We start from the raw sequence: 24,814 nt of genomic DNA, 5'->3' as shown, positions 1-24,814 counted from the left end.
CAGGAGCCTTAGGATTAAAAAACCAAATCCTATTCAATGTATTGGAAAAATATGCAGGGCAAAATAGGAACAGCCCACATTAAAATAAAGGTATGTTCTCCTTCTTGCTTTGTAGACTGTGTAGAATACAAATAGCTTAGGTTGAGATGAATATCCTCTTGCATAAATTTGGTCAGTACTAAATTCTGTTTAGATTTACATGTTGGTTCTACAAAGTGTAACTCAAGGCAGATTTTGGCTTCAAGGCTTTTTCTACAGAGTAGACACAAAGGTACTGTCATTGGTGTTGCTATAAAAGTGGGCCTTGAATCTACATGACAATTGTAGTTTGAAAATGGTTGGGTGAAATCCTCTGAATTCTCTGAGAAGCTTGTGTTGAATTCAGTGTGTTCTGGACTTCCCACTTTATTTTCTTGTTCTTCCCACTTGCTCTTGATGAAGGCTTAGTTTGCATGAGTAGTACTGTAGAAGTTTTTTTGGTACCAACATACCTTCAGTCATTACGTGCTGAAAATTCATTCTCCCGTCTGGCCTTTGTGTCCAGAAAGGAAAGAAAAATTAGTTGTAACCTATTAATATCTGTGTCTGTGTGAGTTTGAACTAAACCTTTTCACTAGTTTTGTCTTGATGCATATTTAGTGCAGAGAAATAAGGAATGCATGCATTTGAAGGAAACACTCTTGTAAGGAGAAGGGTACAGTTAAACCAGCAGAGAGGCATAAAGAATGCTGACATTGAGGGGCTTTGTTGATCTTGTACAGCCATTGAAAATTACAAAAATCCATAGGAAATCCACACTTTATGAACCCTGGTTCCGAATCCTAATTAACTGTAAAACCTCCCAATTGATAGAGCAGATAGTCAGTGTAACAAGTGTTGTACTGAGAAAGTCAAATCCCTTACTGTTGGAAAGTCTGCCCAGTAGAAGAAATTCCATCCTAATCTTCTATTAGTTTATTTATAAACATGCTTCACTTAAAGTAGCTTCTGAGGTTTAAAGAATTTGCTTAAGCTCTAATGTTAAATGTTATTAAGTGAAAACATATTCATTCTTCTGCAGCTATTATCACCGCCTTGCATAATGAACTCTATCAAAAAATTAAGGCAGGTACTGTAAATGGTGACGATGCCTTTGTTAAACGATAGTGCATCCATTTGGCCAGATGTTCTTGGGATCAGTTTTGATCTGGTTGCCTGCACCTGTAAGTTTTTACAGAGCATGATGCTGAACATCTGTACTTGAGAATGCCAGAGCCACCACATTGTAGCAGCACCTGGATGATGTGAATGGCTCTAGTGGGGATTCTTTTATTTTTTTAAGAAGTTATTTATTTAGATGATGTACCATGCATGATGACATGATAAACAGGGGTAAATGCAGATGAACATCTTAAGCTTTGTAGTCTAATATTAAAATACCAAGTTAATCAGTTTGGGGCATCTGCATGGGTGATGTGATAACTGAGCACTCAATTCACGGTGAACCTAAGAGGATGAGCATGACAGTTGGTATTACCTCTATCAGTCTGCAGATTAAACTGGTAAAGAACTTTTGTGTTGAAGGCAAATGCATGGAATGAAGAACAAAAACATGAAAATAAGAAGTCTGTGATAAAGTGGGAAATACTGAGAAGCCTTGCAAATACTTTAGATGCTTTGTGATCTTTTTTTTCCTTTGGCTCCTTTAATGACATGCATGAATTTTACTTGACTCAATTTCTATTGATTTTTTTTTCATATACTTCATAGACTTTCTGTATTTGGTACAGACATCCTATATTGATATATTTACTACCGTTACATCCATTTGCGGGGAAGAGGAAAGGAAAAAAGCGATGGCTCTTCTACTGTCAGAAAATGTGGAGAAGCCATGTACCACCAGAAAAGAAAAAAACTATTAGCTCTTCATAGAAATTTCCTTTAAATTTCTCTGCACAAAGATGGCTTTATATAAAGCTGTATTTGAATCCTTCATGGAAAAGAACAATCATATAAAAAATGTTTCAGATCTGTTTGCAGAAGAAGTAAGGCAGCTTAACTTGTTTTGTTGCTGAGAGTGTAGAACAAGTGTCGCAGGACTATTGTGATGGAATTAAATACCTCTAAATTACTAAATTATTAAATACTGTGCCCTTTTTCTTCACCTGTTTTCTTTGAACAACGTGTGAAAGAGATGCTCTCGTGTTATCTCCGCATTTCCAATGTTAAAGGTTACATCAGGGCCATTCCTATTCCTGTTTTAGCTGTGCTCTGATCAGCTCCCCTCTAAGGTGGAATTTACACCCCAGTGCAGGTACATCAATAGAGAACTTGACCTCCAGTGTGTCTCTTGCCACCTGTTTAAGATACAGAGTCACAATGGTGTTACACAGGGTCAGGGATGAAAGTGGAACATTCAATCTAATAAAAGCCATACCAGGTCACAGATTTTCAAATGGGAGCTATTATAGGTCTCTTAGGAGAGGAGCCAACCATAGCAACTAAAAGTATGCCAGAGGAACAGCTTATATCAAGGAATCTTTGGTTTGTTAAAGCAAGCAGCATGAATGTTTTTAAGTGGAATGCAATTGTCTTTAGGGGAAAGTGCAAAGCTGTGAAGGATTCCAGACCATATGGGAAGAAGCAGAGTAGGAAAGAGCCATCTGTGATGGAAACAGCCTGGGTAACTCAAAATAAGAAATAGGGCAAAGTGAGGCAGGAAGGGTGAGAGTAGATGTACGAGTCCTTTCCATGCACTGTCTTCAAGGGTATGTTTAGACATAAGCAAGGTGCAGGCCTGGGAGCTGCTAGAGGAGCCTCAGAGTTCCAGGTCTGCTTGGATTTAGCTCCTCAGGAAAGGAGCAGTGTGTGCTCAGGCCGTGGCTGGCAGCAGGGCATCCTGCCCAGGCAGCAGGGAGCTTTGCAATAGGCAGAAGGTAAAATTGATGTACGCAGAAAGAGTTACAGAAAATACAAAACTGGTTTAAAGGGTGTCATATCTGGCTCATGGCCTTGTTAATGGGATGGTAAAGAGGAACTTGGAACAGAAACACAGTGAGGAAATGAAGAACAGGTGCTACAACTTACCAGTCCATCTGACAACTCCTCCTGTACTCCAGGGCTAAGAGCACCTAAGAAATTTATTATCAGGATATGGCTGAAATTATCTTCTTAACGTATCTAACTAATAAATTCACTGAAGTGATAAATGCAAGTGAATTTTCCTTAAATGATAAGATTTTTAGCAGTGACACTAAGAGATAAGTCTAAGGAGCTGGAGTGAGGACTAAGAATTCCTTGTTTTCTGAGGCAATTATAAAAGATCCAAAGGGCCTGGCAAGTGGGAATAAGCCATAACTGCCTCTAACACTTGTTTTCCTACAACAGGGAAAATTGAGCAGACTAAACTCTCAAAGTATGTCTGCCAAAAGCCAAAGGTAACAGAAAAACCCCTAACAATACCTCAAGTACTTCATACTGTTCCCTATGTTGTAATGAAAACAGTTACTTTCCATAGTAACTGCAGCAACATGTGACATGTGTCTCCACTCAAACAGAGTGAAATGGAGGAATAGAAGGGAGAATAAAGTGTTTCTCAACAGCAGCTAGATTTTCCAGCTCAATTCTTGTAACATTTCCATGAAACAAGTGCTTGTTGTTGGGTTTTTTGGTTTGGGAGGAGCTTAAGGGCAGATGAGAAATTTCTGTTCCCTTTTGAGATGTAGGAATTTGCAGCTAGAGTGAAAAGCAAAGAAACATGTAAAGGTCCAGCTGAGAAAGTGTTCTCAAACATGCTCTGGAGAGGATTTGTGAAGGTGTCAGTCCACAGCTACATCTGCTCTCTGTTTGATCCGAATCTTACATTTTTTGGTGGAACATATTTGAAGCCTTTTGTTTCTCTGACTCTCCCTGAATGTGGCGACTTCATTTTCAAAAGCGAAGTCAGAGAAAGCCCGCTGTATGATCCATGACTAGTTTTCAGCATTTTATATACAGATGGTTCCAATAGCTTCTCTGGCTTTGAAATTAAAAGTAGAAAGTCTCTGGGGTCAGTTGAAGGGTTCTTCAGGAAATGTATGCTGAGAGATTAGATAGGTCCAGTAGCCTTTTCGTGTTCATTCCAGTATTTCCTAAGAAATAGTGAGCCAGGCTGTCAAGCCTTGTTTCTCTTCAGGTGTGCCTGAAGGTCCCTTAGTCCAGGGGGCCTAATGTCACAAGCTGATGAGGTAAGGACTGTTACCAGGATTTAATTTTAAGTGACTTGGAAGTATCCCACTGTGCTGGTGTCATCAGAGTCATCCTGCTAACACGAGGCTTTGTGATGGGATTTGGTTCTTTGCAGTCAATGAGGCAGCAAAAACTGTTCATGGTTTCTCAGTTGCAACTGGGATATGGTTGACTACCTTTGTGTGTCTGCTGCGTGCCAAGTTTAGGAGTAATCTTCAAAACAGCCAGGGTGACTTTTGATCAAATAGAATACTTTTCAAATGCATCAGGTTTTCAGGATCCCCACATCCTGGTCATCAGTTATTTTGTCTCCTCTCACAAAACTTCCTCCAGGGCATCAGTGTCTATTTAGTCCTGACAAGTGTTGGAAAATGTACTGAATGGAGCAGCTCTGGCTCTGTAGGGGTGAGAGTGTTCTCATGAGTTCTGGTTTGCAGGACATTGTCATTAAACATCATGACTTTTGCAGTGTGAGGAACCATGACATTTCAGCCAACATTTGACTTCCCTGCTGCATCTTGATTGTGCTGCAGATGTAGGGAACAGCTCCAGTCAAAGGACTTCAGGTCCTTCTACGTAGGAAGGCTGAATTCAGTTCTGATGATTTCATTCCTAATGGAAATCCAGGGATTGAACACGTGGAAAGAGATAACGTGTGTGCTGTGCTCCTCACAACGGTTTTGTCTGCTGGACTGCTGATCCCTACAGTGGTTTGTGAACTAATGTGTTGCTAAAATGACCAGCAGGACTATCCTGGATGGTTCTTTGTATGGCTCCTACAGTGTCTCTGGCAGGTGCTGTTTGATTTTGTTCATTATTGTTGTCAGTCTAGTCTTTTACACTGTATGATTTAGAAAACTCTCTTCCCCTCTCACACCACTCCTTCCCCTACCAAAAAAAAAAAAAAAAAAAAAAAAAAAAAAAAAAAAAAAAAAAAAAATAAATAAAGCCCACTTGCCTCACAAGATTGTGGAATTTGCCAGAATGCTTGCATTTGTGTTGACATTTTTTCCTAAATTCAGTTATTTTCAAGATGTGTGCAGATTTCTTCACTTAAAATTGCCAACGTTAATGGCTTCAGATTGCTCTCAAAAGTTCCCTTTTGTTTTTCAGCCTACAAGAACATCATCAGAAAGCATTTATTCCAGACCAGGTTCCAGTATACCTGGCTCTCCAGGCCACACTATCTATGTAAGTATTCCTTCTGATGAATAAGCTGCCGAGCCTTTGCTTGCACATGAATTGCTCATGTTGAAATAAATCACTTTTATACTGCTGCTTTATTTTAGTGCTTAAATTGTTAAAACTGTTGCCATGTAGCTTTTATAACTACAGGATTTGAAGAGCAGGGTAGGCCTTTTCCAGGTCACATTTCTCTTGGAAAGGTACGGTAAATCTTTTGATGTGACTTGGTGGTGTGAAGAGGGACAGAGAACAGAAGGGTCATTCAACTTTATAAGGATTTTGTGAGGAGATCTGTGCACTTTGATACACAATTTTTGAGAGATCTGCTCTCTGCACTTGGGGAACGTGGGGAGCAGGATCAGCTACACTGAAAGAAGCCTGCCTGATCCAACACCTTCCATTTTGAAAGTCAGATTTTTTGGTTGTGAAAGGAAAGGTGTTTTTAATTTAGGACAAAACTGTTATTAAGCATAATGCTGAATCACTGATTTTATAGATAACCTTGAGATTATATAGATGAAAATAGAGAGTAAAACACAGAAATTTGGCAGTTACAATAATGCAGGAAAAATGTCCAAAACTATGAATCTCACGTCCTGAGTTAAACTCTAGTTCTTCTGTGCATTTCAACAATCACAAAAATAAGCTGATATGTGGAAAGTGTTGACACTGCAGATATCAAAAGACAAAGCACGTCCTGGAGAACTACCATTCTGTGGGTAATATCAACTTCATAAACTGTAGTTTATGAAATTTAATTACTGCTCAAAATCACCATCTGTAGAGCAACGTGGTGGCCTAGATCAGGGTCTACAAAAATATCTGTAGTAATTTATATTGGATTAAGAGTATCCAGACATATTTGCAGCTCATTAACAGACCGTGGTAAAAATACTACATCATATATTAATATACCTAAATATTTTAAAGGTTAAAATGGCTTAAGGCATTTTGTTTTATCTGGTAATTAAAAGCTAAACAGATTTGAGTCTATTTTTAGACAGTGATTGTCCTAACTATTTCAAACCTTTCTTCTCTAGCAGGAAATGTTTTGTATTGTTTCTAGTTTAAGGCATTGCTTAAGAACCACCAAGACCAGTGTTTGTTAGAGACCTTAGGAAGGCAAATGCATGTTAATCTGAAGTTACTAGGTGCTAGCACTCAGCAAGAACAGAACTGAATGTGAGTTCCCTTATGCAATTTACTATGAATAAATAAGGTATCTAGTAGAAGTGTTGGAAAACAATTTGAGTATCTTCTTTCACTTTTAGTCAGCAGTGTATTTCAGTAAGGTAGGTAAAAAAGCATGCTGATAACTTTTAAAGTCTTTCTGTAACTGAAGACATATATTAGTTATCTAAACTGATTATAAGACCTCTTTCTATCTCCCTCTAATGGGTGCAGCTGACTTTGGAATTTATTTCCTACTTCCTTTTTTTAACTAGTCAAGATCTCCTTGCAGTCTTACTGGAAAAAATAGTCCATGCTTGCACCATATAGCTGGTAAGGAATGGATGCTTTAGTCAGAAGCTTGGGTATAGGATGAGTGAGGAATGCAATGTAATAATTTCATTTGGGAGTTTAGAAACCCAGTCCTGACAGTCCTCCTTGTCTTTTTATTTCCTTCCAGTAAGTTCTGTTTCCTCTTGTGTGCACAGTTATAAATTGAGTATATGTCTGTGGTCTTCAGCATGAAATCCTTTTGTAATCTCTGTAATCTGCAAACTAAATTGATGTTATCACCCATTTTACATATGGGAAAACAAGAGCAGAAAGGTGAAAATACTTGCCTGAGGCCACAAAATGAGTCATTTGCAGAGCTGAAGTTTCCAGCTCACTACTGGGGATAAGAAACTTTTGTAAATAGATCTATATATGCCATGTTCTTTCTTCCCTAAGAGAAGAGAAAACACTGTGAGCTGCTGTAGAGGAGGCCTGCTGGAGAAGAACAAGAAGCATTCACTGCACATGTAGGGTGCCTAAAAGGGGTTTCCATAGCAACAGTGTGACAACAAATACACAAAATCGTAAATTGTGTAAAACAGAAATTGCCAGTGCATTTTTGTAAGTTAATTTGTCTTCTGTCTTTGACCTTTAGGCAAAAGTAGACAATGAAATCCTTGATTACAAGGATTTAGCAGCCATTCCCAAAGTCAAGGCCATTTATGACATTGAACGTCCAGACCTAATTACTTATGAGCCATTCTACACCTCCGCCTACGAGGACAGACAGGAGAGACAGAGTCTTGGAGAGGTAATGACCCACCAGCACCTCATTCCGCTGTGCACTGCATCCAGAGCCCGCTCCGCTTCCCATCGCACTCCTGGAGATCCTTGCTGCTGCTGTTCACACTGCTTTGTGTCTGTCTGATCTGGGGGTACTGGGAACGCTCATGCTGCTGCCTCAGTGTGAAACTGCAGCATTAGACACCTGCACTGACACCAGCAGAGGAATGGCAGGGGGGAGGCTTGCAGGCTATCTCTGTGTGCTTCCTCGTAACTCCCAGGGGTATCCTAATCTTTGGGAATGGCAAAGTCCAGAAAGTGAGGCAAAAGCCAATGTGCTGCTGTGCTGTGCAGCACCAATATTCACAAGAGAATAGGAGGAATACCATGATGTTCTATGGACTAAGATAGCAGCAGGATACTTATCTCACAGATACTGAAGGGAAGTATATATCACCAGAGCACTTTGCCAGACATACTGGATAAAACTGTGTGAGGCTGAAGTGCTCTTCCACCTGGGAAAGCAGGTTAATTATGTTATAGACATACCTGCCTCACATTTTAACCTGCTGGCATTTATTAAGGATTCTTGTATCATGCAGCAATAAGAAAAAGCTATGTCATTTATTCTTCTAAACTTGTGCATAAAGGTATCTTTTAGATTGTCGGTCCCCAGTTTCCTCAGGTGAATTTCCATAGGTGCAATTACTATTTACATGATTCCAGTGCAGTCTGTGAAGCAGGTTTTGTCATCTAATACCATCTGTCTGTGAATCAGCCTTCCTGAATGCAAATCTAAATGGATGTGGAAATGGATTTACTGCTGCAATCTCAGTGACCTTACTGACTGTAACTGAATTGAGTATGAAGATAAGTTGAAGAAAAAAAAATTACAGCAAATCATTCAGGCACCAGTGGTCTGTAGATGACCAGATCAGTGTGACTGATAATCTGCTTTCTTCTCAATGTTCTGCCCACCAGCAGGTCAGAACTGCATCAGTTTTTCTCCTTTGTTCTTTAATGTTTTATAGAGTTATTTTAAATCATGAATTGAAAATTCAGCTCAGGAATAAAATAAGAGATTAACAGGTCAGAACATTACAGAATTTCTCCCCTGCAATTTATGTTGGTAGCAAATCCAGCTTGCATCTGGTTCAAAACCACTGTGAGATGCATTGGGGACCTCTGACCAGTTCCAACAGGCCTGACCCATTCCACAAAACCTGCTACAAACACAAGTCTCTTGTTGGTCACACAGAGGGAGCTAATCTCACTAGAGAAAGTGAACCATTTGTTAATCCTTAAAGGGAAGCTTTTTACTGACAAGGAAGCATGTTGGAAGCTGATAAAGCAATATGGTGTAAGTTGTCTGCTTTTATGCTTGTTCTGGGAATAAGCAAAAGCCTTTGGGATTTTCTTACACTGTATTTTCACCAGCATTAAATTCAGTTAATTTCCAGTGACTACAGAAATTTGTTCTGGAAACAGACGGGGCTCTCACTTTCTTTTTAGAAGGTCTTGGGTTTTCACCCAATGCTGCTGCTGACTTCTGTCACCTTGGGCAAGTTACCTCACCTCTTTGTATCTGTTTCTCGTCCCTTCCCTTGCCCTAATGAGAACACAAGCCCATTGGGGTGGACTGATCCCTTACCCTGTGTTTGTTTTGTGGTAATCAAGTGACAGCAACCCTGGCACAACATACATCAGTCCCCATCATCTTTAAAAAGCAAAGAAGGTGACATGTTTAATCTTGCAGACAGTGGTTTATCCTGCATTCTCTTTGCAAAAGGTGTGTATGTGGTGGTGTTAAATAAAAGGGTACCCTCAGTTTACCCTTGTACACTAGAAATGCCCCTCACGATGATTTAAAGAGAAAAAGAAAAAAAAAAAAAAGCAACCCAGTCTCAGCAGAGAAGGATTTTTGGGTGTACAAGGGGACAGGTGCAAGAGGCACCGAACTTTATCCAGAGATGGACACAAACCGTAATTCTAGGGGATGGGCTACAAGAGAACAGTACACTTCAGCCGCAGAAAGCGAGAAACCTGCATGGCAGTGAGCAGAGCCGGCGTGAGGCTGCTCTCAGTGCAGGGCCAGGGCAGTGCCCGGGCGGGTTTCCCACTCGCGATCCCGCCGGGCTCGATCCCGGCGCTGGAGCCGCGCTGTCCCGGCGCCCTCTCGCGGGGAGCGCGGGCTGGCTCCGCCTGCCATCGGCCTCCAAAGAGACAAACGAGATTGGAAATTAATTTTCTGCTACCGAGGCTAGCCCGCAACAGAGTGAGAAAGTTTCCAGAAACTGTCAGGTACTCAGGTTCTTCTGGACCTGTCAGTTCTGCCCTGTGAGCAGCAACCTGATGAGCACTGAAGTCGTCTTTTCTCAGCTCCAACTTTTGTTGGGTATATATTGAGAAGCAGCACTTTACCTCTATGTCCTTTATTTCAAGTATTCTGTTTGTTGAAAGCACTCTTAAACACCTTTCTCTAAACAAACGGATATAAATTGAGAAAAGGATTTTTCCAAGTATGATGGATGCTTCAAAATGGAGCAGAGATCCCACCTGGTAGTTCAGTTAAAAGACAGCTAAAATGGCATCAGGGTGAAATGCTGGAACTTGTGTTGCAGAATGACACCTGTAAAAATTAGCAGAAGTTCCCCAGATGACAAAATGACCTGTGTGGCTTCAGGTATTAAAGCAGACTCTCAGATCTCAAAGCAATAGAGAATTGAGCCTGTTGTGGTAGAAAATTTTATGTAAGTTTGGTCAGAACGAGCCCTCTTCCCCTTCCTCTTTCTCTTCCCCTTCCTCTTCCCCATCCCCTTCTCTTTCCTTTTCCTTTCCCTCTTCCCCTTCCTTTCCCCCTTCCCCTTCCCCTTCCCCATCTGGAGTCATCACTGTATTGCCACTGGCTTGCTGTTCTGGAATGGAGCTGCCTTTCTCAGTCACCTGCACAGTGTGTTTCAAACGGACCATAGTGTGGCTGTCTGTAATAAACCAGGTTTTAAAATACCCGGAGAACCAAATATTCCTTGGCAGCCTCAGAGTTTGAGATCTGACAGTTCACCTGTGCATGATGAAACAGTAACTTGGCTGCAGAGTGAGGTTCCATTTCCCAAAAAAGCAGTGAGATGATGTCAGCTAGTGATGGAGTAAAAATACATGAAAGGAAAAATACCTGGATTCAGCGCGCTGCTTTTTAGGCTGCCTTGCCAGTCTTAGATTCCTATGACCACCTTTTACTGTAACTGCTACCTCAGCATCCAGGTAACGCCAGCAGATGATAGAAATTCATCTATTTAGAGTAACACATGAATTGCTAGTAGAAAAAGTGTGGGAATGCACCTCACAACATCTGCTTCTTTCATTCATACTGAGAGTTTTAGGTTAGCTCTCAGTTTTTGTAGAGAATGTTGTTCCAAAGCACTGTGTATGGCATGTTTCATGTGGAGCAAAGTTTTTACAGCTGCTGCTGTTAGATGATAGGAATTAGGAAAACACGAATATAAAAGACTTTCCAAGGCTTTGATGGAAAGTAACAAAAGCAGTCTTTAACAGCATTATGGAAACTTGATGAAAAGGAGACGTCCTGTATCCAATAAAAAACATTGCTCCTTTGTTTGGATACTTTGCATTCCCAGTGTCACCATCTCCATGAGAGTGAATGGTGTCTCAATCCAAAATGTATGGATATTTACCAGCTGGATATTTATTACCAGAAACTCTGTGCACATTTTACACTACTGATGTTGTACATTAGTGTAGTAGTTAGACCAGAATCAGCAGTTTTGCTTCTGAGATATTATCTTAATAGCTGTATCATTCTATAATTGTGGTCTTATTTAAAAGCATAATCTCTTGCCCATTTTATTATGACAAATAATATTGAAGTTTTGTGCACAAAGGAAATAATTAAATCCTGCTCTCCCAGCTTCAAATTGTCTGGTGGTTAAAGAGCACATAACTGGTAATTACACATAGCCTTTATTCTTGTTTGTACCATCAGCATATGCATAATCATATGTTTCTTCTAAAGGTATTTCTTGCCTCAGTTTCCCTATCTGTGCTGCAGAAACTTTTCATAATATTGTGCATATTTCTGCCCACTGGCCTTTGTGCAGTTCTTTCACTACACATGCTTGTAATTCCTGTCTGTTCTCCTTACGTCACCAAGGAGCAACACAGAGATTTAAAGGAGGTTATATCAAAGAAATGCTGATGACGACTACGTGCTCCTTTGCATGGGTATGACATGTAAGGCCTTGGGGAGAAACACATTTTTGCCAGTGTGTGCGCATTGGAAGGAAAACGGGCTTCATCCTGAAAGATATTCTGTATTTTGATTCTCCATGCAAAGCTCTGAGTTAAGTTTATTTACTTTTGATTTCCATTTTAAAGATTTCTTCATAACAGGCATGGTTGTTAAATTAATAACTCTTTCTGATTTTGATCTTTACAGCTATGATTTAATTACCACAATGATTAGATGGCTAAGATGATCTTGCATGATACTTGACTGAATTATTCACACTTATAAAGATTCTCCCAGAAACTTTAAACTTCAATGATTCATGGACCAGTCCCTGAGCGATGTGGAAAAAGCAGGTTCCGGTGCTGGGATGGCCTCAGTAATTTCTGCATTGCCACTTTACATTGCCATTATCAGAGTATCTGCAGCAATGTTTAGATTACCTTTTTCTGTCCCAGTATATGCAATGGTATGATTTCATAACCTTATTTTTTATGTCTTTGCAGTCTCCAAGGACATTATCACCTACCCCTTCTGCAGAAGTAAGTTTGGTGGAACCTTTGGGGGCAGTATCCTACTGTAATTAGAATTATTCCCTCGAGCCAGTGCAGGCATTGAGTTTGTTATCAGTCAGATCCATCTCTGTTTGCCACACAGGCATGTTTTCTTGATGTTGAAACTTAACAAAAATTATTTCTAAGAAGGAAAAATGAAGCCCTTATTGAGCAATTGTACAAAAAGTGGAGCTACCACTCCTCCTGATTGCTGTCTGTAAAGCAGAGCCCTGTGTCCAGCAGGCGTCACTTCTGGTACATTCCTGCTCCTTGTGGCACAGGCGGATTCAGATCTCGAGAGCTGCAGGATTTACAGGAGATAAAATGCTGCTCTAAGCATCTAAATAATAAACCGTGTTTGCTACTGAAACATTTGCAGTTTTGTCTTGAAGAAAACAAAACTATGGTCTGCTTTGGTTTTGCTTTGCCAGAGGAGTTAATTTGAACATCATAATAACAGGAAACATTTGTGACATCATTTGTCAGGATACAAGAGATGCGCTTGCAGAATCATCATCGTTGCATTATCATGTTGCTTATTTGCAGTGTAAAAGTTGTACTGATTGCTACTAGTCAAAAATTAAGGGACTATAAAATTTCTTGTAAATCTTCATGCATTAACATCAGTCCTTTCCCTTTTGTCCTGGTTTAGTTTGCTTCATGGGGGGGATTGGAGGGAGGGGGGGGTGTGTGAAGGTGTTGTCTGTTTTGAGGTTTTTTGTCTGTTTCTTTTACTGACTTTTTTTACCCCCAGGAAACCAAGTAAATTGAATTTTGCTATACAAGGAGGTGTCATGTTTTCAGATGCACGGGGAATCTGATTAGGATATAAGTATCTGCTGATGTAGCTGGTTGTGACACATGGTAAATTTAGCCACAGAGAGCTCTGTGCTACACCTTTTGAATTCTTGCTGGTCTCCAGGTTAGCTCACTGATGGCCAGCTCATGTATCTGTCTTGTACAGGTCACTACCGGACACACACACTCTGGATGCAGCTTCCCTTATGGAGTCAGGGACTGTGGGCAACTCTAGGATTATATAGAGTTAAATAGTGGAGTCAGGGACTGTGGGCAACTCTAGGATTATATAGAGTTAAATAGAAATTACTGGTGGTGTTGGAACCTTCCAAGACTGAACTCTGACTATAAAAATGGGTTGGAGCAGATCCTTGGAGAACAGTGCTAATAAAGTAGGTTGAAAGCTTAAGGGATGTTACTATTTCAGTCGCTTCTGCTGATGCCTTCAGATCCATGGAAGTTAAGTGCTGCTAAGAATGTGTAATGTGCATTTACATTTATCAGTGGATGCCTCTGTCCTGCAGGGCTATCAGGATGTTCGGGACCGCATGATTCACAGGTCTACCAGCCAGGGCTCCATTAACTCTCCCGTGTACAGTCGGCACAGCTACACCCCCACCATGTCACGTTCCCCCCAGCATTTCCACAGACCTGGTAAGGGCAGCTGCATTACAAACACATGAAAAAATATTCTTTCTGTATTATGCCACTCAGTGGTGCAGTGAAGCACTTGTTTCTCTTAGAAGTTTAGGATTGAAAAATTGTGTATTTTAATGTCTCATTTTTTACCTGTTTTCTTGTTCTGGATTGACATAGTCTTCTGCACTAGGCTGACTGTTTCTTGCATCATAAATATAAATCTTCTGGTTTTGTTTCCAATCAATTCTTTTTAAAATACTTGTATGTTTCTGAAAGCAAGGGAGAATTTGCAGCAGTGAATCGCAAACTTCCTTCTGGAATTTGGGAAAAGTATCACATACTGGAAAAAAAAATTACAGCTTGCTGTACAGAAATTAGTAATGTAAGCTAACTCCCTTGGAAAAAATTCCTTTAAAGCTTGGTGCAGCCATAGAATCTCACATTCAGAAGCAAAACACCCATATGCTCCAAATTGCTAGTAATTTTTTAAGACATGGACTCAGAAGGTATCTTTTTAATTAAAGCCATAGGCAATTGCCTGGGAACACTTGAAAACACAAACTTTACTTTTTAGCAGTGATGTACAAGTTCTGTGTGCAATATAGAAAATGTACAGGTCATTCAGGTTCCCAGTGCCTCCAAAATTACTGGTTATGTATATAAAAGCAAGATATGAAAATGAGCTATTCATCCACACCCAAACTGCATAAAAATGTATTGCTAAATGCTATTCATTGAAGACTCTTCAAGACTGATTTTATTGTGTATGGTAATGAATTAAATCTTTGTGATCTGTTTTTAAATTAAGTGATACAATCGCACAGTTTCATCTTCCTTGGTGATTACAGCTGAACAGTTGGGATGCCAAAAGCCCATATGCAATAGGAGCTGCATTTTTAAAATTAAAGATTTATAATAGAGCCACCACTGTGGAACTTGAATGCTGTAGCCGTTTCCTAGTGGGGGTGGGCTGAAAGCAGCCAATTGTGTCTGTCAGTGAATGCCTTATTTAAGGGACCCAAGGGAGGTGGGACAGAAGCAAATTGTGTCTGATACTTAGTGCTGACAACATGACTGTGTTTTAAGATGACGTTACAACTGAAACTGAAAGAGACTTGAAAACGTGAAAAAGCTGCAAACTTCTGTCCCTTGATTCTCCAGTTCTGAGGGGATTTTTCCATTTTTATCTGTTGTCTCAGGCATATGAACAAATCCAGGCCCTATTCCAGACTTGACTGTGATTGAGTTTTACTGTCTGTGTTCGGTCAAAGACCTTCCCCAGAAGCAATCTCTGTTTATGTAACTCTTGTGATGGGCAGATGGGCTCAAGCCAGAGTTTGGATCCAAATGTAAAATCTTCCAAAGTCCATAGCCTGAATGATTTTCTGAGAAGATATTTGTTGAAACTTACCTCTGTTCAGATGATCTCATCTTGGGCTCACCTGTTACTGATCCTCACGTGACACAGAAGTAATTCTGTACAATTCATCATTTGATGTTTCCTATCCTGTTTTGGGGTAGTTGTTAAAGCTACTTCAATAATTTTCCTACGGTAATTATTTTCCTACAGTGATTACTCATGTTGAATAATAGCAGTTGTATATGTTCGGTTTTTTCCTCCTAATGGCACTTCTTTTCACCACGTTATTTTGCAAGAATAATTTCTCTCTGAATAAACCCAGTGGCCCCAGATAACTTCTTTTTTGCTCCCAGCTAGCCCTTGAGAGAGAAGTGAACTGCTGCACTGACGTTGTCAGTATAAGGTTCTTCAAAAATCAAGTGCTACAAGTTCTGAAAAAGTTTGCAGCCTTTTCCTCCCGCGGTGCCCTAGCTGATGTTGGCAGCATTTTTGGAATGTCTTAAAACAATAGAAAACAGCTTGCATGCCTCTTGACTGACATTTTTTGGTCAGGCACTTTTCAAACCAGCTGCTTTCTTAACTAATTGGGCGTCAATGTTTGTGATGTTTGCATGCTGGTAGCAGGCTACTTTCTGGTAACAAGGCATAGGTCAGAAGCTCATTAAGCCAATGATGTTATGCTAAATTAGCGATGAAGTTCAAAGCTAAGCCTCTCTTCTAATACTTCCTGTAATTTCGTCTTAACATTTACGGACCCTTTGGTGCATCTTTAACCGTTCTGTTTTCTTCTCCTTCCTTCTTTCCAGAATCCTAATTGTTCAATGCCTTTTTCTTTCTCCTTCCTTCGAAGCCTCCTTCCCTGCCTGTCTCTTATTGCTTTTCTTTGTCTCCGTTCTGTCCTGCCCCCTGCCTCCCCGCTGCCGCAGAGCTGCTGGCTCTGGGTGCGCAGCGCGTGGCACCCCCGCGCACGAGCAGCCGCGGCCCCGCTCTCCATGACTCCCGCCCCAACTCCCCCTTCCGACACCACTTCATCCCCCATGTCAAAGGTAAGGAGCCAGGCCTCTCTCCAAGGAGTATCCTCCATGCTGGAGATCTGTTAGCGTTCTGGCAGAGCTGATAAGGCGTGTCTCCGGGAGGTTGCCTATGGCTGTGTAGCTGAGCATGCCTCAAAATGTGCTGTTGCACTCGAAACTACAGTAGAATAGACATAATGTCCTTTTTTCTGGAGGAAATATGTCATTTCTAAGGGCCCTAGTTGAAGAGTCACCAAGCATTTACCTGGTAGAAACACACAGAAAAGCACTGTCATTTATTGCCTAGAACCTGCATGTGCCTAATTTAGCTTCTTTCTAAAGCAGTACACAACAATCCCTCCAGCAGTTAGCTTATCAAATTTAATTACTGCCATGTTCTTAAAGCATGCATTGAAAAAATTGATTACAGTATTGCCTGAATGAGAACAAGGTGATCAAAAATACGGAGAAGAAAAAAAAGAGATGATATAAAGATCAATGGCAACAAGGAAGTTAATCTTTGATATTCATATTGGCAATAATTAGGGCTGAACAAAGTAAAATTAAAATCTCTAGGCCTCTCCTCAACTAATGCAAATTGGCAGGCTCTGCTGAAAGCAGTAGCATTGCAAGGATTTACATTATTTGAGGATCTGGTCCTTTTTTCAATCTTTTATTTTCCATGGTTTGATTTGGAGGAGGATTATTCTTTCACTGTGTCTCATCAAGGAACTCACTTAGCTCAATGAGCTTTTAGTTTTGTTTCTTGCTTTTTGTGAATGTTTGATTTCTGTTGTAGCACTTGGCTGGGCCGTCTCTTCTCTTGGGGAGAAGGTCATAGCTTATATCACCTGCAAGAGCTCAAAAAGAGAGAGCTGAGTAAATTGAACATAGATCACAATCTGGCACCATTGATTAATGTAGATAATCTGGAGATAATCAAAATCAGTTGCAAGAAAGTTGTTGCCATGAAATTTCAAGAAATGTTAATAGATCTCAACATCATGGCTCTTTAAGCATTCAGATCACCAATACTAATTTTATATTCTTGCCTTTTTTAGATGATTTTTGATAATCTGCACTGTCCACTTTCCTGCTATGTCACTGTTTTAAAAAAAAATCTCACTTAAAAAGATTGGGACCCTTAAAAATAGATATACTGCTCATTTCAGCATGCAGTTAATTCATAGTCCTTGCAATTTCAACATTTCTTTGCTGTAAATCCAAATTAATGCTCACACTCTTTCAAGTGGCATTTTCATTCTTTTTCTGTTGAGAAAATAGCTTCTTCAACAGAGAAATGAGAAGAACTATTGGAAATCCATGCTTATTGTTTTCAGATTTCAAAGAATCACCTGGCATGTAGATCAGGTATTTTTTTCAGTTATTGGTAAAAAGGGCCAAGTGGGATTTCAAGTGCTGTAGACAGAGGGGTGGGTATGGTTTTTATCAGATATGTCCTGGAAGATGTTGTAAGAATCCTCAGTTTTCTGAAGGCCTGGACATCATTTATGTGTCATTACTCAGCAAAGCTCCTGAAAGCTCGAATACATATCACTGTGACAGAAGAGGCACCATGTGATCTTTTTACTGACTCAGCCTTTCTCGCTTGTACTTTTAGCAAGAAGGTGAACTTGATGTTGTTTTGTAAGAAAGATTTCACAAAACTATAATTTTGGGGTTTTTTTCCTTTAAGAGTCAGAAAATACAGATGGTGTCTCAACTGCTTTGGTAAAGGGACATGATTTCCCAGCAGCATAATGATAACTGAAGTGTCATGTGGCACATTACACCTGTGGTTTTTTGTATGCTCAAGTCAGAAAGACAGACATTTAGACCAGTTTCAGTGTGTTTTCATACAACATAAGGCTTAAAGAAGCATAATGATTAAATCTCATAGACATAGCCAAAAGTAAAGAAATTGGAGGAGTGAAAGGGGCTAAATACGCCTCAGAAAGTCTTAGTGAGAGGTTGTTGCTGTAACATATAGGTTGAAAAAGCTGGAAGGGTATGTAATATGCATCAGCCTAGGCTTAATTTAACCTAATTTCCATTGAATTTGGTCTTGTCTCAATAAAGTACTGTCTTTTCTATGAAAGAATCAAAACAAGTCCACGAATGAAAGAAACCTTGACCCTTCTGAAATCAGAGACAAAACTCCCATTGAGAGCCAGGATTTCATCTCACATGCCTAGAATTTTTCAGAGGCATTCAAGAATATTGCAAAGCCCCCGTAAGAATTCCATGTAAGAAGAGTTTCAAAGTAGTGTGTATTCCTTTGCTCACAGACCTTCCCAAGAGGAATCTACCCACCTTCATAGAGAATTTGGACCTTGCTTATCACAGGCTCCCACTTTCCTTCCCTGAGGCAGGTCTCTGAAATCAAATGCTTTCTGTACCTGGTAACTATTTACAGGGTTTTGTGGATGCAGATGAAAGTTCTGCTCTGGAAAACAGTTGTGTTTTGGCTGTTTCATGATTTTCAGTTTTGTGTGTGAAATAAGGGCTACACATCTGGACAAGAGGATGAAGGATTGTTTGACAAAACCTGATTAGGAGTAAGGGTTTTAGGTACTGTTGAGCTTGTTTTCCTGTGTCTACTCAGAAATAGAGCAAGTAAACTGGAAGCTGACAGAAGGCTCGGTGTTGGTTGCACATGGGTTTTTGGCTTGATTCTGTGAGCTGAGCTTGTGAATCCCACTGAGCCCAGTGGTGAGCACTTCAGAAGGCAGCAGGAACCTGCGTTACACTGGGCTGTGTGTGGGCAAGCAATTCTATTCCTGGCTGCTAGGGCAACCTGCCTAACACATTCAGCTGTAGAAAACAACTACCCGACGGAGCAAAGAGAAGGGAAGGAAAAAAAAGCCTCTGAATTTCCCTTCTGCTGCGCTCTAGTGATGATTTTTAGATTAAGCTTGTTCCATTATCTCTTAACATCCCCCCACCTACACACAGACATACTCATCTTCATGCCAAGGGTGTGAGAATTAGTTCTTTCTACAGTGTTGGTTAACCGGAGTGCTCTTGTTGCTTTGGGGAGTTAACAGTAGTTACAGCATATCTGACACAGTAAGAGAGACTTTTCTGTGCAGGCAAGGAACCCAAATTTAATGGGTTTTTATGTAAAGCTGCAAGCAGGCCGGCCATGAGGCCCTGGGAGACAGGTACAGGCAGCCAGGAGCTCTGCTGTCCTCTGTGCGTGTGCACATTCCACAGATGTTGGCACTGCTTCCATAAATTGTGGGTGGTTTTGCAGCTGCATCCCCAAGCACTTAAGCCTCGTTATGAGAGTGGGCTCCTCAGGGATGGCCTAATGGGAATCTAAGTAGATGTACCATTCCCTCTTGCAGAGGTTGGAGGTAATGAGGCTGCCATCCTAGGAAGTGTAAAGGGGAGTTATTTGTCACTACTAGCAGGAGTCATTAGGTACCCCAGGAAATAGAAGCCAGCAGAGACATCTGTAAAGCATCACATGCAGGATGATACCACAGTAATTACCTGCCTGGTAGTGGGTGCATTATACATCACCAGTTCTCTCTAAACAAATTATCTGTGTCCCAGATGCAAGACCAGCCAGCATACATTTATGGGTGTGAGCACACTTAGTTGTGTCTGGAGGTGGAGAGGGCTCTAAGAAGGGTTTCTTCCCTGTATTTGTTGTGTTGGTGACAGAAGCACTGCAAATTGAACACACCCACATTTAGACTACCAGTTCCCAACAGTTAAAATGTATTTGTGACTCCTCTGTTGTGACAAGTCCACAGGTCAATAAATCCCCTTTTTTTTTCTCTTTTATTGAGTGTAATTGCTAAGGGAAGCAGAAAAACAAAGTGACATGTTCTGTATAAACAATTAACTGTATCTCGAGACCTATCAATATTAATGGCGTTTTTTTCCTTATAAAACAATGATTTTGCTGAAAAGTAACTCATGATTTCTCAATAGGAACAAAAGACATAAGTAAAATAAAGTGAGGTGTTCCGCCATCACAATATCTCAAAGGCTGGAGAAGTAGAACACGATATTGGAATTGCTAAGTAAAGAGCCATAGCTTGAAATATGACAATAATGTTTAACTAATCATTCATGCTGCTTTTCAGAGTTAGCAAAACTAGCCCTTACTGTTACCTTGCAAGAAGCTCAGCATCGCTGCACCCTAAATAGAAAACCACCATCAACTCATGTGGTTGAAAGAGCATCATGTCATTTAGGGCTGAAATGTCAAAGGGCTAAATATAGAATTTTGCACATGCATTCTTCTGGACAAATTTTGTACAGCCAAGGCCCCTGAACTGTGCATGTAATTTTTGAAACATTCATATGCAGTGGGTTAACTTGTATACTGGCTGAAGCCTCTGTGGCACATCTCAGCAAGTTTGTAAAGAGCATTTTTTTTTCCCTTTTAGTGCCTTTTAGATTGGCAGATGACTGTTCAAGTAAAAGAGGATTTTTTGTGTAAATTGTAAAGAAGACTTCTTTTTTCCTTCTCCCACACCTATCTCCCTATCCCAAATATATAAATAGCATGCTGAGTCTAAGATTTTGGGTCCTCTAACAGGACATAAGAAACAGGTCTGCAATTTATTTTTTCTTATGTTTTATAACCCTCCTGTATTTGTTATCATTCCCTCCTCCACCTTCCATTTTTTTTCTTGCTTCCTTAATCAGCATTTATAGGGTTTTTTAAGCCATTGTGCATTCTTTAAAAATGGAAGGGGTTTGATGCTCCCCTACTTTTCACTTCTGGGGTCACTCTCCCCCCCCCATGTAAAATAAGCATGTGTGGATGGTTTTGCCTTGTGGGAGTTTGCTCTAGTGTGAAGAATGGTACAATAAAAGAGGCAGTTGCATTCCTTTAAGGTACACACACAGACATGTGAATGGATATCTGGCTGTTAAATGTTGATTCTTGGGGATCCACCAAGGGCTGTGCAGCAGCCCTCTCTCCCTGACAAGACACAGGAACTTTCAGGGCCGTTGGATTGCTGTGGAGCATTGTCAGGAGGCAAAGGGGTAGTCCCACCAAGAGTAATCCTACAAATAGAACAAACTATGTGTGCAAACTAGAACTAAGGGTTTTAGGTATTAGATTCAGATTTGCTAAATCAGCAGTGAAGTATTGTCATCAGAGCCAAATTTGGCATTGACAGAGATTTGGAGCGGCACGAATAATGTGGGTGCAGCCGCCTGATGGGCTGCACTGCTTTACAAATTATTTTGCCATATCAGAATTTTCCTAAACCAATGAAAGAGTGTGTAAGGAACAGTTATGCCTCTTGATATGGGCCAAGTGACCTAACAGCTGTTTTCTGTTTCTGGTTTCTGTACACTTTTGGTTTAGTGAACTGTAGTAACTGCCAGCATCTGCTTCTATCTGCTTTGGGTTTGCATATCAACTACTCTGCTCCGTGTTGGTGCCTTTTACTTACAAATATCAATCTCCATACTAAAACATCATTGCCAAGTAACCTTCCATTCTTCTTTTCTATACTGCCCATCTAATCACCAGCTACGAACACACAGCTCCTGCCTGCATGCCGTCAGAATGAGTCTGAGCTGCTCAAACCTCAACTCCAGCCTGAACATGAATTTTTGTCTCTGCAGGAATAGCAGGGGGGGAAAAAAGTCACCAGGGCTACTACCAGTCCTCCTCATTGTTTGTATTTATATTTTGGTTCAACTTCTTTTCTCCCTGGAGATTTTGATTCCACCAGTTTTGTTTGGGTTTGATTGGGCTTGCTTTTTTTTTTTTTAATTGCTGTCCCTCTTCTCATTTTGTTTTCTCCATTCTTTCATTGGAGGCAATGAGCCGTCCAGCGGTCGGAACTCCCCTGTCCCCTATCGGCCTGACAGTCGCCCTCTCACTCCAACTTACGCTCAGGCCCCTAAACATTTCCATGTTCCAGGTAGGAGCTGGCACTGTGTGTGTCTCACTGTCCTGTCACAGTGTAGAATGTAGCCTTTAATGTAACTTCTGTCTTGTCTCCATCGTTTCACACCGTTTACCATGGGTTGCACCCTCAGGGTTTGGAACTGCTTCTGGGCTCGCTGAGAGGAGTAGTGCCTTAAGAACGTGGGGGTTCATTGTGATTTTTACCTATTCTCTTGGTCAGGTGTTTCACTGTAAGACTGCTTCATTTTGTAGGGTCGGTTGATGGTCTGTGAGCTGTATATGAGCTATGTAGGGCTTGGTTTTTCTCCCAGTTGCACCAGCTGAGCACCAGCGTAGCTCTGCTAATTTTAGAGGAGTTGGTTTTGATTCACATGCAGAAAAGAGGTTGAGTGATGTAATGGCCAGTGAGCCATTACATGTGTTGTTCATTCAGATTGTTGTGACTTGTTTCAGTCTTGAACCCAACAATTCTAGTTTAGTGTTCCTTTCTTTTTAAAGCATATGAGCTTGTTTCTTGTTTTGTGCAATGGCTTGGTGTCCTCAGAGAGATCTGCAGATCCACAAGAACATGTGTGCCTTAGGATGTCCTTTCTGTAGAGGGCAGTTTCTGTTTTGAAGTCAGCTGCACAGTTGTTCCAGCATCTGAGAAGCCCATGTGTCTTGGATTTTGATGGGATGAGCTGTGTGTCCCTAGGGTTTGGACATGCATCTGGCTGCTTCAGCACTAGCTGAAAGCCTTGTTCTATCCAGTTATTTTCAGATTCCCTTCAGCCTAGTGTTCCTCCACAGTGCAAGAGGTTACTGCCCTTCCTGGTCTCCTCAAATCTGGCAGATAAACATTTTGTGCACACCCCCTTTCCTTCAGGGTGACCTGGCTTGGCTGAGGTCAGCTCTTTAACTGCTTAAGCTCACCTGGCTCTCGGTGCCTCGCCTAAACTCAAGCCTAATTGCATGAATAGCTGTGAGAAATGACCTGGAGCATGGTGGGGGAGCTCTCCTCTCCAGCTGGTGTGGTGCAGCCAGAGAAGGAGCTGTGCTCCCATTCTCCCTGGAGCTTTCTGGTGTCCATGTGCGCAAGAGGACTGCATGACTACCCTTGTAATGTTCATGCCTGTTTGCTGGTCAAGTGGCCATAACAAATCACACACAGGAATGAAAGACCACAGTGTCTTTGTGTGCACTGAGTTTGCCTGTTTATGTAAGGATGTAGGGTTCTGCAGGGTACGATTTGCCTCTGTTTCAGTAGGTTTTTAGGTTTAGCTTTCCTTCACGCCAAAGGCAAAGTTGTCCTGTAGCACTTTAATTGGATCTGTGATACAGTGCATGTGTTTCTGAAATTCCTTTTCATCTTTCATTCTAATGTAACTGAAAACTTTTTTCAGGCAGAATAAAGTAGCAAAATGGGTTTCTGACATTAATTTTCTAGCTCCCTGCAGCTCAATTTGCTCTTCTAATAAGATTTTGGCACATTTTTGCACTGTAGTGCTGATTTTGGATTAGCTTTTGTATTTGTAGCTGTGCCGAATACACGAAGTGTTGGCTGGGGTGGGAAGGTAGTTTAGAACAAAATGGTTCCTGTCTTAGATTATTATTTGTAAAAATATGGTATCACTTAGACATGCTGTAGATTTACTGCATTCAAGTTCTGGGGAGTGTTTTTATTCTGATTTACTTAGGTAATATGCAATATGGTGAGCCTTGCATAAAAAAATGACCAAAAAAAGAAAGAAAAACTGTTCTTGTGGTTTGAGAATTAGTAGCATATCAGTGAACACTGCATAAAGAATCCCTTTGACTCGCTGAAGTGTGGCTGTTGTTGCCTGTTGAAAGCAGTGTCCTAGGTGTCTCTGTTGTTCTCTGGGTTTTGAAGTGAATTGTAGGCTTGATGCATTCTCCTCTGTTCCATCCAGCCAGTCAGCTGGAAAGAAAATTGAGCTGTTCTGACTGAAGCACAGTTTTCCCCAGAAGTCATTTGGGGTGGTTTTCCCCAAATGGCTTGTATCTTCACCATTGAAATGTCTTGCCTGCTTACATTTCCTCTCTTTTATCCCACTTTAAAATTAATGGTTCATGAGTTGGTGCATCCACATGTTACAGAATCAGCTCCAAAGGACTTCATACCACACGTCTTTGACTTTTCACTTGTTCTTATGTTTTCTTTTCTTTAAATAATCTGGTTTTGTATAATACTAGAAATAGCTTTCTGGCTTTTTCTTGTGCTATATCCTTGATTTGGTCTGTCTATTGCTTTGGTGGTGGAGTTATCTTTATCTAAAACTGAAGCAGTTTTCACATCCCCTTTTTTCTGTTTCTTAATATCACAGATCAAGGTGTCAACATTTACAGGAAACCGCCCATCTACAAACAACACGGTAAATGACCTTTCCCTTTTTATTTCAACATTGGAGTGTCAGCTGAATTAAAAGGTGTACAATTAGTGAAAAGCATTCAATTTTTACTTTGTAAGCCTAAAAATTCAGTAGTCCAAGCTTGAAGTGGCTGTAATTGCATGTCCTGGAAAGTGATTATGTTTTAAAGCATGTTGTTGTGTTTGGATTATATGGTTTAATCTTGCCATGTGGATATTAATGGCAAAATTGCCATTATCTGAGATTTTGCTGTTTGCATTATGATACCTTCCAGCATTTCTCTTCTTTAAGTCTATATTTTAAGAGTATAGGTACTGGTCATGTTAAA

General features: G+C 40.6%; 1 protein-coding gene across 20 annotated transcripts in view; it reads left to right on the top strand.

Moving 5' to 3' along the window:
• Positions 1-24,814, top strand: part of ABLIM1 (actin binding LIM protein 1) — a 193,680-nt gene that overhangs the window by 150,753 nt on the left and 18,113 nt on the right. For 10 of the 20 annotated variants that reach the window (XM_042019393.1, XM_042019390.1, XM_042019384.1 and 7 more), the window contains 6 exons: positions 5,320-5,397; positions 7,490-7,645; positions 12,367-12,402; positions 13,737-13,866; positions 22,026-22,130; positions 24,442-24,489. In XM_042019393.1, coding sequence (XP_041875327.1) covers positions 5,320-5,397; positions 7,490-7,645; positions 12,367-12,402; positions 13,737-13,866; positions 22,026-22,130; positions 24,442-24,489 — 553 coding nt within the window. The remainder of the gene's footprint in view (positions 1-5,319; positions 5,398-7,489; positions 7,646-12,366; positions 12,403-13,736; positions 13,867-22,025; positions 22,131-24,441; positions 24,490-24,814) is intronic. The other 10 variants (XM_042019395.1, XM_042019394.1, XM_042019382.1 and 7 more) reach the window with 3 other exon arrangements.

This window comes from Corvus kubaryi, unplaced genomic scaffold (assembly GCF_017639235.1).
Source record: "Corvus kubaryi isolate FWS band 111438036 unplaced genomic scaffold, C.kubaryi_AGA036_p1.0 138, whole genome shotgun sequence".
Lineage (NCBI taxonomy): Eukaryota > Metazoa > Chordata > Aves > Passeriformes > Corvidae > Corvus > Corvus kubaryi.
This window is presented reverse-complemented; position numbering and strand designations above follow the sequence as displayed.